This window comes from Phoenix dactylifera, chromosome 6 (assembly GCF_051530095.1).
Source record: "Phoenix dactylifera cultivar Ajwa chromosome 6, Ajwa_hap1_PhDact_Kaust_v1.1, whole genome shotgun sequence".
In the NCBI taxonomy this organism is placed as follows: domain Eukaryota; kingdom Viridiplantae; phylum Streptophyta; class Magnoliopsida; order Arecales; family Arecaceae; genus Phoenix; species Phoenix dactylifera.
The window spans coordinates 443,854-459,315 of NC_143195.1; the positions used below are offsets into that span (position 1 = coordinate 443,854).

A 15,462-nucleotide genomic window follows, 5' to 3' on the forward strand; every position below is an offset into this window, starting at 1 on the left:
CTTATTCGGTTTAAATTAATTTTTAAAAAATTAAAACAAAATCGATTGAATTTTTTTTTTGATTCAAACCTTTCTCAAATTGATGTAAATTGAACCAAAGCGAATAGTTTGGAGACTGCTTCAGCCAGTTTTTGCACACCTCTATATATTTTGCACAGGATTTCATGCGTACAAGGATAGAGGACTTTAACATAAAAATGTCTGTCAAAATATAAAGAATAAGAATAAAAATTTCAGATAAAGATTAAATATAAAATAAAAATTAATTCAAGGGATGGATAGGTCTCAATTACTCCAACCTTATCCCTATTAAATCCATATTCAATGTAGTCCTCTTTCAGTACATTTATATTTTTAACAGCCAATAAATTATATAACGTGTTGGGTTAATGGATCAATGTATATGGAGAACCACATTCATGGTTCTCCATATGAGACCATTAACCTCTCAACACCTTTCCTTCTTTTACTACCTTTTTTTTTTAGCCAAACCACCTCCGCCGAGTGATGCCCGAGTCGCCTCGCTCCACGCCCACGTGGTGCACGCGGTGAAGGGTATAATTTCTCCCCACGGAGCCCATCGGAACGCAGTGGTACAGGGGGCGACGAAGCGACAAAACCAAACAACCGAAACCGGCGTTCCGGTATAATTTCCTTTTCCGACCTCCATCCCCTGTTCTTCTCTGCTGCTCGTCCTCTCCTTTTCTTCTCTCTCTCTCTCTCTCTCTCGCTCTCTCTCTTTCATATACAGACACGCATCTGGGGGTGGAGCGTGAGGGAGGGGGGAGAGAGAGAGAGAGAGAGAGAGGGAGAGGCAGTTTTGCTTTAAGGGAGAAGAATCCAAAAGGAGTTTTCTCTGGCAGTAGGGGGGGTATCAAAAAGACAGATTATGAACTACGATGCGCTGCATTAACATGTGAAGGCCCTTCCAAGTGTCCTTTCTTCTCCCTATCCATCCCCCCTCCTTCTCTGCATGCAATTCCCTTCCTCTCTTTCCATCTCCGTCTCCATCCCCTTTCGCTCTGCTTTCTGACGTGATAATAACGGGTAGTTCTTGTTTTTGAGTTGGGGGTGGGAGGGGGAGGGAGAGGGAGAGAGAGAGAGAGAGAGAGAGAGAGAGCGCATTGATGGAATGATGACAGAGCTTTCCAAATTCAGTTTCCTGTGGGTGTTTTCCTCGTTGCCGTCGTGTATTTAAGGCCAGTCTGTGTAGGGGGTGACTCAGGCTCTCAGTCTCCACTTCCCTTTCTCATTCCCACAGCGCGAGAGAAAGAGAGTTCGCAGCCATCTCCAACCCGATCTCTTCTTCCCGTTCTTCTCTTCTTGATCGTCCTCTTCGTCTTCTCCAACTCCGGTATCCTACTGTTCCCCCTCTTCTTCTTCCTTCTCTGTACTTCGTTTCTTCTGTAGCTTTTCTTTCGAGTTTTGGTAAAAGGACCTGATTTCTGTCGGCGGTGCTGGTGGAATGTTTATATTAGGAAAACAAAGGAGGGAGCGACAGCGACAGCGGCGGACTTCGAGATGGCCTCAAGCTCGAGCGCAGGACACTCCAACCTCCAGTCCTTCATCAACTCCACGACGCCCTCTGTGCCGAGTCACACCCTTCCAAAGGTCCTCTCTCTTTGCTCTCAAAAAAAAAAAATCCCATCTTTTTGCCCCGCCCTTTCCTTCCTCCTTTTTTCTTCTTTTCCTGGTCTGTTTTGTTATTTGTAATCGTGACTAATTATCGATCTCAAGTACCGACACTCATCGTTTTGATATCATCCTCTTCTGCTACCCTTCCTGCTCTAGCTTTGTAGATCAACAATGAAACGATTAATTTTTACAAGTCGTTTCTTCGTACCTTTTTTAACTGTTTCCGTTTGATTTATACCTGTATATCTTTTTGGTGCATCTCTGCTTTGATTTTTGTAAGGGGGTATATGTGTTTTGGAATGGATACGAGTACGAAGTATGACGATTGATGGTTGGACTTGGAAATGGCTTATTTGGCATTTTTCTTCAGTTTTTCGGACTAATGTCGGAATCACGCTTTCATTTGAGGTTTCCTTTTATTGTGCATGGAGACCCACATGGTTAGAGTCTTCGAAGATTTTTTTTTTCTTCTTTTTTTTACCATTGTTGGAAACTAGAATAGACGTGTAGATATGGATAGTCGACAATTTTGTTTCTTCTATTGGATTTTCTTTGGAGATCACGGTCTCCTACTCTAAAGAAGCCACATTCTCTTCCGATCTGGATCTTGTTCCTTGTCTATGCGATAAGTTGTATTTTCTTGTTTCTTCACTGGAAATTTTGTTTCAAAATCCATTCCTTTCCTTGCAGACTGTTTTTTTTTTTAAAACTTGAATATTTGAGAAGCAATCCTCACAAGAGAGAAAAAAAGAAGATTTATATGTGTTGTTAATGCAGCGGTCTTTGGAAGACTGGAACAGCCTTTGGCTCCCGGCAGGAAGGGACACCGTTGAGTGTTTCAACCTGAGAGACCTCTGGGGCCAGTACACCGAGTGGAGTGCCTATGGTGCCGGTGCTGAGGTCCTCCTCCATGGTGGAGACATTGTGGACCAGTACTACGTGCCATATCTATCAGCCATCCAGATATATACGAACAAATCCCGTGCTTCCTCTAGGTCCTTCATCGAGTCCTTGCGATTGAATTCTGATGTTTTCAATGTAAACAGACCTCGCAACTGACCTCGATCGCATTCCTCTGTCGAAATAGGAATGGCGCGAGCAATTGCTGGAGTAATGGGAGTGCATACAGGACGCTGGTTGATCCCAGGGGTTCTGCTGTTCAGGAGGATGCAGGCTTGCATCATGAAGGTATCCGACGAGCACAAGAGCAGTTCGGGTACCTTTACTTCGAATTTATCGAGAACAACACGCCTTTTGGAAGGCCACCCCTCTTGGAAAAGGTACATTCTGCGCTCCTCTTGTTTGGCTGATGAATTGTTATTTTTCTGTGCTCTGTTTTCTGATTCTTTTGCTTTGTTAGGTCCGGGAATTAGCTAGCATCCATCCGGGCCTGATGTCGTTCGAGAGCGCGGAGCTGTCGCCGGCTAGCTGGATGTCGGTTGCCTGGTAGGCTTATTTTCTGCATTGCTCATCCAGTTTCCGAAAGAAATGATCCAATTAATCAGGTTTTCTGGCATTTTTTTCCTGCAATCATTCTGAAATCCATGATTGGAATGTTCTTGGGTTCTCTATGACATAGGGAATTATAGTCAATCATAAAATGACAAATGAAAATGACATTCAACTACATATCCTTCTGATGATTTAGTGATACAATGGACAGATAGTTATTTTGAATTTTCGGAAGTTTTTTTTTTGTTTCTTTATTGGGAGGTAGAGATGAAAATTCGAGCTTATTCTAATCTCCAATTTTACTGTTTTCTGTTGTCAATTAGGTATCCTATTTATCACATCCCTGCCAGGCCAAAGGTGAAGGATCTGTCGGCATGCTTCCTGACTTACCACAAGCTCACCTCATCATGTCAAGGTATGCATCTATGCTTCAGGATTGAATCTCATGTTCGTACATCTATCTACTCATGACCTTTTAATGTTTCCTTATTCTAAATATATTTAACCAGCCTTTCTTGTCTGGAATTTTCCTATCATTTGCTTTTCAAGGGTATGAAATTTTCGCTGTGATGAAATGCGGGGAACTTTTGCTTACCTGATATTCTATCAGTATGACTTGCTAAGACGAAATAAAGAATTTCTCGGAATAAAATGTGGAGTCATATCTTGATATGACACTAAAATCACATTAAAACAGATGATGCTGCTTAACATTCTATAACATTAATAGTAGTTCTACAAAAACAACTTTTTCATCTCTCATTATATTGACAGTGGACTACTTGTTTGTCATTTTTATATTAGAAAGATCACTGTAAGGGAACTATCAAATAGTCTAAGGATCTTTGTGCTTTATGAGAAGACTGAACCAGCCCTCTCATATTATCATCTGGATTTCATTATACCCGAATAAAAGCAGTAGTTTTGTCTAGATTTTAGCCAACGTATTTTTAGGGAAAACATTTAAGACATATAATCGTGACTGCTTGACCTATTCCTGTTTTCCTCTTCAATATTTCTTTCTGAAATTCATTCAGTGGTCATCTTGGTCTTCTTATCTAGTCAGGTCTGACTGCTTGGTGTCTCTGTCTCTGTTAGACTTTATAATATCACTTGCTTAGGTTACCCAACGTTCCAGGGATCTTCCTTAATTCCAAGATTTCTTTGTGAAATTTATTCAGTTGTCATCTTGGGCTTCTTATGCAGCCAGGTCAGTGAAGCACAAAACATGACCCAAACATAATCCTTGTTGTAAGGAGGTCAGATCTGGTTCCAAAAATTTTTTCAACTTGGCTAACTAGCAGAAAGTGATGATTGTTTAAGTCTTGTTCCTATTTTATTTCTCGGCATAGATAACACAATACGAAATATCATGAAAAACAGAAATCTCTTTCCACTAAAATTCCATTTTGTTAACCTACCAGAGGAAACAAAATGCTTAGATGGTATATTTCTGTTAGGTCCCTTTTACTTTGTTTCCAAGTTAATTTCTTGTCCAAAATACATGGCCTTGGTTGAAATACACGGATCCCTTATGATACTTATGAAACATAATGAGATCAGAAACGTGTTGATACTGCATTATTCTTACTTACTGTATATAATTGCATATTTTACATGGCTAGCAAATAATTTTCTTATCTCAATTTTAAGAACACGTATGTAGCTCTAATTCTCTAATGGTTATCATTACAATATTATGTAAATGCCAACTACCACTTCAGTATGACATAGTTAAACATTTTAAAGATGCATTAAGTTGATATTTTTTTAATTTCTATATATCTTATATTTTAATGATTCTTTCTACTTTTTGTCATGAAGACATATATTTTTTCCAGTCATGGTCAATTTTAGTATGCAACCATCAAAAATTGAAAGCAAAAATGAAATGTCAAAGTACTTGTGAACCATGACCTTATGCTTTTGTAACTCATTTTTCTTGTTTTTTCTCAATTCTTAGCCCACGCCTTGTGTTGGCATGGTACATACCATGATGCGTATGTACCATAACAACGAGCGATTGCCGTTGGCCTATGTTATGGAATTGGACATGTAGGTAAAGTAAGATATATTACTTTACCACTGACGACACATGGGTGAAGGTATGAGTGCCAAATGTAATAAGGACTTTCTACCAAGGATTGAAGTACTACTTGTACTTGTTCATACCGACCATACTGGATTGTACTGGCAAAGGACATACAATGGAGCCGTTCTACCGGATTGCTGAGTATACAAGATCACCCTCTGGGTTGGTATTGTGGCAACACATAGAAATTCACCTCTAGTTTGTTTTCCTTACACCAAGAAGGAAATTATGTGTCAGTAAGGTGCAATGCTTTACCAGTCCATACGATACTAGGAAGGTATCAATATAGGTACCAATATACCTTAAACATGCCTCTTAGTCTATCTTATAGCATTATCTTCCAGTCGTTTAATTACATCGACTGCATTCAATTTGACTATTTTGCATGTAATGATGCTTTATGCCTGCCTGGGAAATGGGATAGAGAATTTTAGATTAACTTTTCTAATTCTCAACAGGTGTAACTAGTTTTAAAATAAAATCTAAGTCCTTATTTGTGTTTTGACAAAACTTTCTTATCCCCATTTAATGATTGCCGAGTATCATGGTAAAATTGACAATACTATGGTTGCTTTTGGTTGAAATATAATAAGTCCTTGCTTTTATGGTTACTATTGATAATATATAGTGCTTCTAGCCATTTCAAAAATAATGTGAGATTAAACAATTGGGATGCCCTATTTTAGGGAACCTATGGATCACAAATCCCTGATTATCTAGGCTTTGACCGAATTGTCGGGGATCAGTGTCTGGTCCTTTAATAGGGTATCCTCAATTTAATTGTTTTTATCTCAACCTCCATCTTGTTTCCAAACATAGCCTTTGAGATCAATATGGTTTCTTATACCAGATGTATCTTCTTCCTTTTTTGCATGAGCTTTAATTGTGAGTAGTAATGTCGATTATCTGCTCATTGTTGTTCTAGGTTTCATGGCAAGCCCGTCTCTTGCCTAAAGTGGTCTTGACCAAGAACTTTGCACCAACTCTTAGAGGTTGCGGGTCAAGTTGGCATCAAGTTAGCTAAAAAAGTTTCTAACTCCTTCAAAGGAGTCTTATAGCATAATTTTGCTATGTAGGCAACCTTATTTTGTTGGGAGAAAGCTTGGATGATAATGATGATGATGATGATGATATGTTTCCTTTTTCCCTTTTGCTAATAAAACCCTCGATACTTTTGATAATTGGTTCTACACAAGATTTATATCGTAGATATCTCATTCACCCTATATTCAATTCAAATAGTAACTTATAAATGATTTAGTACTTTCTAACAAGGATTAAGGACTCGCTCCATCTCAGAGGTACCGTGCCGACCAGGTCTGATATGCCGATACCGAGCACCGTACAAATTGCCCAATGGCATGAGTCAGGACGGGCTTGCGCTACGCCTTGTTGGATCTGTACCGATACAGGAGACCGTAGGATAGAGAAAAAGAGAGTAAGCGAGGGAGGGAGGAAGAGGGAGAGGGAGGATGGTCGGCGGAGAGTGGCGGAGGTCAGCGAAGGGCCGACGGAGGCCGGCGGAGGCCGACGCTGGTGCAGTTGGCATAGGCCACGGTCAAACCCCTATTTCACCTCCGCTGGTCTCCCTCCCCCGCTCGCTCTCTCTTTTCTTCTCTTTTCTTCTCGTCCTCCTCCGGCGATAACTTTTCGATTTCTTTGCTGGAACCGTTTCTATAAGCCGTCAGTACAACTCAGGATGCTCCGAACCGGACGGTTTCGCCAACCTTGGTGCTGACTGAGAGAGAGACCGAGTCTGGAGACATATCCAGGACCCTGAGTCTCTTCAAACTAGATTATCCCAATCCATATCGGTACCATCCTAGCCCCAGATTGGGACAACCTAGTATTAAGATCTAAATTCTTGCTTTCTCAAATGAGATACTCTCTTTATTGGTAATGAAGATACTACATTATAAAAAGAAGTACTATAAGGAAAGCTACCTTCCAAATGAATAGAAAGAAGATTACAGTATAGAATGTAAAGACTATTTTTGTGACTAATTTCATGTTGAGAAAATATAGTACTAGAACAAAGGCGATGCCATTTACTGATAAGGTAAGATCTTTGATTTAGATGGAATGTCTATGATTTCTGAGATGCATTGATTCCTTATACCCAATAGGGATGGCAACTAATTGGGTATGGATCGGGTAGGCCAATACTCGTATCTACTCTGCAATTGAAAATCCTATACTGATACCTACCTCATATCCACCTCGGAGTGGGCTGGTTAGGTAGGGTAGATGGGGCAGGTGATGGCGGGTTGGATCAAGTAAACACAAAATACATTAGCCCAAAAGCAATCATTTCATGATTGGCAATAAAAAGAAGACTCGTTATTTTGGTTTTTGGAGCTCCTGTTTTCTTATCTTTGCATTCCCTCAATCCAAAAGCAATTACAGAACGTATGTAGGTATCATAGAAAAGCAAATATAAGTAACTTCTTGTCACAACGATTTGGTTAGTAACTTCGTCAAAACGACTTCTAACATTTGTAACAAAGATCTCACTATACATAAACTCCCAAACCACTATACAACAAAGAAAAAGCAGCTGGGCAAAAGTAATAAATCTTGTGGCATAGCTAAATATTAAAACTCAACTACAATAATTTTTTGAAAAGATTTTAATGGAAAATTTCTGTTTGTATTTAATGGACATCGAAATTAGATCGAGATGGAAAAAAATCCATCTGCACTGTCAAATCTTGCAGCCTAAAATTGCTCCCAACTTTAGATTATGTATCCGGACATCCTATCATGATCATTTGCCCGATTCTGATCAATCGATCATTTACATTAATGAGGCTTGCTTCTAGCCAATGGCTACCAAGCACAATTGGCCATCTTTCTCGAGGGTCCACCAAATCAATGGCAAAATGAATACCCACAAACTTTAGCACCCCGCTGAGTAATCGCAGAGCATCAAAAGGAACTAAGGAAGATCAAAATGAACAACGCATACTGGAGCGAAAGATTATGGGCGTTGATGTCAAGGATAGCAACCATACCTCGAAGAGACAAAGACCTCCACCAAGATGACCTCATTCCTGGGGAGCACGGAAGTAGGTGCGATGATGGAGGGGATGAGTAGCTGTTCAACAGTGATAGGATGACATCCGAAGTGAGGAGTGCAAGGCACTGTGGCTAGGGCAAAGGGCGGACGGACCCTCGAACAGGGGACTTGGGTTGTCGGGTGATAGCGGTGGGGAGGGGAAAGTGAAGAGTTTGTTTATGATTATATTATATCAGGTTAGCTTTGGAGTGGGTCTTACCATTTCCCACACTCGCTCTGAATCTGCTTCGGGTATCAGAATTAAAATTTGTCCCCACCCCCGAATTTAAATGGGTTGTGTAAAAGCTGCCCCATTAGAATTAGGTTAGGTCGGGTACCTAATGGGTTGGCTTAAATTGCCACCCCTAAAACCCAACTAATGGGGTCTCTTTCAATATCAAGGTTATAAACATAACTACAAGTTACCTTCATGCTCCATTTTTCAATTTAAAAGTCTGTCTCATTTCATGTTTTTGACTTTGATATAACAAAAGAAAGCATATGGAAACTCAACCTATTCTGTTTAATCCCTTACTCTCGATTTTATTAATGCACAGGAATTTTAGAAGAACTTCAATAATAATTGGTTCCAATCTATCCTATAGCTGGTAACACTTATTTTGTTTAGGCCAAAACCTCCTCTTTTTTTTGAGGTTGCTAATAGTTTTTAGAAATTCCAAGTGAACAACTTTGTTGTTGGACTAAAACTATTGGCCAGTTTGAGAGGTCAGTGGATTCTTGGAATTGGTCTTTAATGTGGAGTTGATTTTTGTGTTTTGGAACATTTAAATTGTAAACTTATTAAGGGTCAAGGAACTGTGTACCCTTGCTATTGCAAGTAAAACCACCATCCTCTTGGATGTTGTTGAGTATTCATAACTCACTGCAATCCTTCTAGTCTCCTTCATCCAATTAGCTAGTTTCCAAGTACTTATCAACTAAAAACCTCTCTATTGTACTTCTTGCTCAGACATAACCAATCTTTATGGATGCCACGTCCTAAATCCCTCTCTTCCATGTGTGGCACCTAGGCCCTTTCTCCTCTCTAATTTTCTCTTCCTAACATGCTCTATCTTTCCATAGGATAGGGGATTTATTTGCACTAACAACTCTACTAGAGTGTTTAGTGTTCAGATATGGTAGAAAAAGCATGAACAAATAGCAGGCTTGCCTTCTCTATTATCCTTTGATTCCATAGACTAAGATTTCTTGTGACCCAAAATGATGAATGAGACTATTGCTTCAATGAATAGTATTCTGCTTCCTATTTCATGAAAAAAGATGACATGATGTCCCATTAAGGAGAAAAGGTTGGAGATAGATGCTGTGCAAAGATAGGAAGAATTATGAGAGGCATAATGGATATAAAAGTTGGAGCGGAAGAATATTTTGGATGGCTTTATACCAAGGGTTTTAAAGTCTTGGATTGGTATTGTACCAATATGATATAAAATAGTATGGCATGGTCCTATTTTGACATGTCATAATCTTTGGGTGCTTGCTTAGCAAAAGTGATATACAATACCATGTATTGGTATGATGTGGTACCAAAGAATGTATTGGTATGATATGTATAATCTAGTATCGCCGAATAGACTGGAATATATAGTACTTGAATACGTGGTTTACACATTTGGAGAAGACAAGAAAAAATTGTTTAAGTAAGATATACATGGAGTAAGTTCTCCTAGGTTTGAGACAACTTATGGCAAGGCATATATGGAAAGGTTTTATATGGAGAAATTTATGGAATAGCTAATTGAAGGAAAGACGTAGAAAGATCTTTGTTAGTTGTGTAGATCCTTAGACATCTAAGGGTTTTTATTCGCTATACCTATCACATTATTTGGGGTGTTTTAGCACCCACTCTTGACTTGGACCCACACGAAGGATCCATCTCAAATAAAAATAGTACAAGTATCACAATTAGTGTTAGATCATAAGGACTGTCGAACCATCCTGAACTGGATGGTTTGGGGCATACCCAACTGGACTAAATGGTTACCTGGGGGGTTCGGCCGGTCGATTGGATTCGCTTTTCTTTTATATATAAAAACACCTCTGCCTCCTCCTCTTTCAATATCTCGATTCCCCTCTCCCTTTACCACCTCTCTCTCTCTCCTTCCTTCTAGTTCCAGTATGCATGGAGATGGTATGGTACATACCAGTACCTTACCGAACCGTTCGCCGGCCAGTACAACTCCAATACCAATTTAATGAACCTTGATGATGATTCTAGCAATGTTTCTTATCTTCGTTCCATGAATAATTGTCAAGAACGAGAATTAATAATGGCTTTTCCATTCCTAGAATATCTATTCTTAGCAATCATCAAGAAAAACTAATTTTGCTTTCCATGCTCGGGCAAGTCTAGGATTGTTGACCTACTCAAAGCAACACTTATCAGAAATGGTTTCTCCATGGCATAAATACGAGGAGAGAGATCTTACATTTTCACTAGCGACTTCTTCATAGGCAGTGGCATCAACATACATCAGTAATAAAGATGGATAGAGACGAAGAATGGGAGAGGCAAAGATAAAATGGGAATTGGAAGGAATAGAGAAACTACCGGATAGGGGTCTTACTTGGGTAGAGCTTTCTTCTTTTAACTTTTCACATAAATCCAACTTCTTGAAAAAATGGTACTAAAGATCTTCAACTATGTTGTACCCTTTTATTGGGAATCCAATACCTATCGAAATTAACATTCCCATGTTTATATTAGTTAACAAACACATGAATGGGCTAGAATGGAAAACTGATAATGATTCCCAATTTCCACTTTAACAAACCTAATGTGCCCGAGGTGCTTGATCATTCAATAATAAAATCATATTGATCCTCAATATTGAGACCATCACATTTAATGCCATTGGGATGCTAGAAAATTTTTTGGTATATAAGGTCATCAAGGTCAAGGAGCAACATATTTATTAACCTAGATCTCAACTTGGATATACAAGAAGAGAACATCTCAATCAAGATTTTTTGTCTCGGTACCGGACCCCGTACTGGTGCCATATTAGCACAGTATTGGTATGGTACGGTATGAAATTTTTTTAGCGTACTGAGTGTCGGTATGCCACCCATACCGATACTGGTATTGAACCAGTATGGTATGGTATGCTCTGTACTACTTGGTTCAGGTTGGTACGGCATACCATGACTCAATGATAAAAAGCACGTATATCCATATTCTTTAGGTTAAGTTCTTAAGTTCAATAACATTGTAGGAACTCTCACTGGTATCCCAGACAAGGTTTGCTATCTTGATACCGGACCCCGTACCAATGCCACACTAGCACAGTGCATAGTGTCAGTATGGTACAGTACGGTACGAAATTTTTTTGGCGTACCGAGTGTCGATACACCATCTGTATCGGATATCGGTACCAAACTGGTATGGTATGGTACGCTCCATACCGCATGGTTTGGGCCGATACGACGTACTTTGATCCCAGACTTCAAATTTTGGGCCACACCATTCCTATGATACTGCATGGAATATTTACTCTCTGGAATCTACTTTGTGTTTTTTCTGAGGTTTGTTTTTCCTTCCTTCTTTTGACTTAGTGGCATCTAGCGAGAAGATCTCCTTTCACTGATTCAACTTTGATAGTAGCTAGTTTATAAGGAATATTACACCTTGATAATAGCTAGTTTATAAGGAATAATTATCATGTTCCTCGACACTTGAATGGGATGATTTTCTTATTGAAGGAAGTAATAGCTGCAATTTATTGAAACATTAGGAAGTAGTTACCGCTATTACAAATTATCTAGTGAGAGCTTGTAATTTGTATCGACAGGCATAAAGCTCCCTAGTCTTCTTGGCAACAATAATCTCACCGAGCTAAAATTTCTTGCAAATACTTTCTGTCATTGGTCTAATTTCATACTTGCCTGTCTTGTTAGGAGGGTCCAAGGCCTATCTATTTTAATGAATGAGGGTAGCAATTGAGCGTAAGTCTCTTGCATCAAGACGTGCTCTACCAATTAAGCCAGTTGGCACCCCCTATGTCTAATTCCTCTTAATAAAGCAGAAATCTGGCTTAAATGATTGTTTAGTAATTTGTACTCCTTAAAATAGCTGATTGAAAGTTAGAAGGTGAACATGCTTCATCATTCTGTCATATGTTTCAATGTTATGAATGCTAGTTTCGTGTCAGCTGAATGTTTCTCTTTAATTGTTCTATAAAGTATATGAAAAGGGCCTGCCTTGTTTTCCTTGGAATGGACCTTTGTGACAGTATTTGAGTCATAAAACTATCGCGTATTGTCATAAAATTATTATAATTTGTAGCCAGTAGATTCTGTTACCTCTATGTCTACTTGGTCCATATGAGATTGCACTTGTGGATCGGCTAATAGGCATTTGCGAAGCTGAGATGTTACAGAACCTCTTCGAGCTGTAGAGTAGTTAATTTTGTGAACGACAACCAAATGGTAAGTAAACCTATGTACCAATCTGTTGTCTGGTGTGTTTTACAGGGTGACCTATAATTTCCATCATGTATGGTTTTGTTAATATTATAATCAGAACTTTAGGAGAGTCTTGACTTGTGATGCATTTTCTGATTTAGCTAAATCACAAATGAGGAGTAAATATGTCCACATTTGATTTCACAAACTCATGTACAAATTTCTCCTTGAAGTTCTTTGTCATCGACGCAGCAAAATTTCTTAAGATACCAGTCACATCTTCTTTAGTGACATAAACCTCCTTGATGAGCTGAATTACTATGTAATTCAAGTTGTTGGAAAGCATTAGCTGAATCTCGGAGAGTATAGGCTAGTGAAACTGTAAGTAGGAAGGCATCTTTGGTTATGATGGGTTTAATTATCTAAATCTTTGGGGACCTGTGAGGCTGAATGCTCCAAAAACTAATGGTGAAAAAGCAGTCCACCATAAGTTTGCCTTTTTAAGTATGGAAACCACATCTCTGTTAGTCACGGTGTGCATAAGCTGTAACAACAAAAAACATTATGGTCTTTATATTCATATGTTGGATAGCTTCATTCAAATAAATGAGTTCTACTTAATGTGGCGATACCATCCATTAGTAAAAAAGCACATTGTCTTGCTTATGATAGTCGTGGTATACAGACTTAGTGGTAGATAATAACCAGTTTCAAATTTGCTCTACTAGGCATGTAAATGCTTCTCCAAGGAACCTTTATGCAGCAACCTGTATGTGTTTGAGATTTCTACTCTAGAATAACAATTCAATTTGTTGCGAGCTGACTTGCCCAATTGATAATTGATTCTTGACATCAGCACCTCTTAATTTTCAGCTAACCTGTAGGGAATTTTTATTTCTTTTATGTCTTCTTCTCTTTCATAGTCTACAATATGTTTTTTTTTTAAAAAAAAATCTGCATTTGAAAGCTTGTCTGAGGATATGGCTGTCATAAATTTAACTTACGACCTTTATCATCTGAAAATTGAAAGGTAATCTCCATCGAAAAATTAAAATTGTGAGGTGCTTATACTAAAGTTTTATCTAGTGACAAACAACATGATGCATCACCATGCAGTTTTTAATAAATCTGATACATATCAAAATGGGAAATTTTCTTTCTATTTCATCTCAGAAAGATCTAGAAAATTCTCTCCAAGCCAAGCCAACCAGTTCATAACCCCAGTGCCCCCACCTGAGACATGTTTTAGTTGTACATTCTCTTTAGCATGTCATGACTGTCGGCTGTCACATTCACCATTTCCAAGCTAACTTCGACAAAAGTTTTTTTTTGTTGTTGTTGTTTATTGGTTCAGTTACTAAATTTTTCTTATATTTATATTACCCTTCTTCTTGCGGCATAATTATGTTAATACTATCATGTTACTGTTTCTAATCTCAACCCTTTGCCGATAGTTGTGATGTCTGTACAGCAGACAGGTTTGGATCCAAATCGAACACTTTAGTTGGAAATTTGTATCTTAAGCACTTACCCACCTTTGGTCAGCTGATCTTTATTTTACGAGAATCGAGTGCAACATGAATGTTTGAATATTATCCTTCCTTTTAATGGTCCTCATTTAGGTATATACATGTATTCAAAATTTTACCAGGCTCTATATTCTAATGGACCTTTCTCCTGTGATGCTCTCGCAGATCATATGCAGGGAAGCACGGCAGAAGGCGTGTCTTGCACTAGAGCCGGGAACCGTAGCAGCAGCTCTGAGGGGAAGAGCAACCACATTGCTCTTTACCCTTTTGGCCTCGCGACTTACAGAGCACGGGGGAAGCTTTGGACAAATCCTGAAAGTGGAGATGATGAAAGAGTTGTCTCCCTCTACAACGCTGCAGACTCCTGGCTGAGGCAGCTTGAGGTTGTCCACAATGACTTCAACTTCTTCAGCACTCACTGAACCCCCATGCGCATATTAGGCACCAGAATATTCTGGTTCTCGAAGAACTTCCTGACTGGCCCTGCCCCATGACATTGCCTGCTGGAGATCGGGTTGATCGGCGAATGCTGATAACTCTGATTCGGTCGTTTTTGTAGATGTTAGTGGAGAAGAAGGGTTTTGGAGCCCCTCTCAGTTTTATTTAGCAACAGAGTGAGCGATGAAGAGCTGAACGGAAAGATCTTAGGAGTTGCTTGTCTTTTTGACCTTTTCTGTCTCTGGAGGTGGTGGCTCTGAAACAGGTGGGTACTGGGTGCTTCTCACTCCGCTTATATTTACCTGGAGAGTTTTGGGAACAAAGAGAACATTCTATCTCATGCCTGGGTCGTGGGCAGTGACATATATATGAGATTTATGGCTATATGGACGTGCTCTGCTCTTGGAAGTTATCAATGTAGTTGCTTGCCTCTGCTACATGGCGGCACCTTACTTCTTCTGGCTTTGTTTGACCTTACTTCAGGGGCTGCTGGGGACTGGGGAGCTTGAGAGAGGATGAACAGTTTGTGCGGGATATTGTTATCTGAAGAAGTGTATTGAAACAAACAGCTTAGCCGAAACCAAGAACGACAGAAAGTCAAAAGTATCGGTAGTTCAAATTTATATCGACAACGTAACAAGATGCTCAAAATCCTGCAAATCCTCTCAGTTCACCATCTACATATCCTGCAAATCTCTTTTCCTCGCCACTCCAATCTCGAATACTTTCTCCCACCCTTCCCAGCAACGATGGCCGCTGCCGCGGTCTTCCTTTTCCTTGGTGCTGTTATTGTAGGAGGTGTTTCCCTTCTCGCCATTGAGTTCCTGCTCTCG

The 15,462-nt window shown here is 39.4% G+C and overlaps 1 protein-coding gene across 2 annotated transcripts; it reads left to right on the top strand.

The window, feature by feature from the left end:
- The first annotated feature begins 613 nt into the window (after window positions 1-613).
- On the top strand, window positions 614-15,225 carry LOC103697215 (uncharacterized). Of its 2 annotated transcripts, none has more exons than XM_039126886.2 (7): window positions 614-1,354; window positions 1,479-1,611; window positions 2,413-2,630; window positions 2,723-2,915; window positions 2,996-3,081; window positions 3,411-3,502; window positions 14,357-15,225. In XM_039126886.2, exons 2-7 carry the CDS (start codon window positions 1,522-1,524, stop codon window positions 14,611-14,613), a joined length of 936 nt encoding a protein of 311 aa, XP_038982814.2. In that variant the 5' UTR covers window positions 614-1,354; window positions 1,479-1,521; the 3' UTR covers window positions 14,614-15,225. The 2 variants fall into 2 exon arrangements, with proteins under 2 accessions (XP_038982814.2, XP_038982815.1); XM_039126887.2 differs by lacking the exon at window positions 14,357-15,225 and adding an exon at window positions 6,105-6,700.
- The last annotated feature ends 237 nt before the right edge of the window (window positions 15,226-15,462 follow it).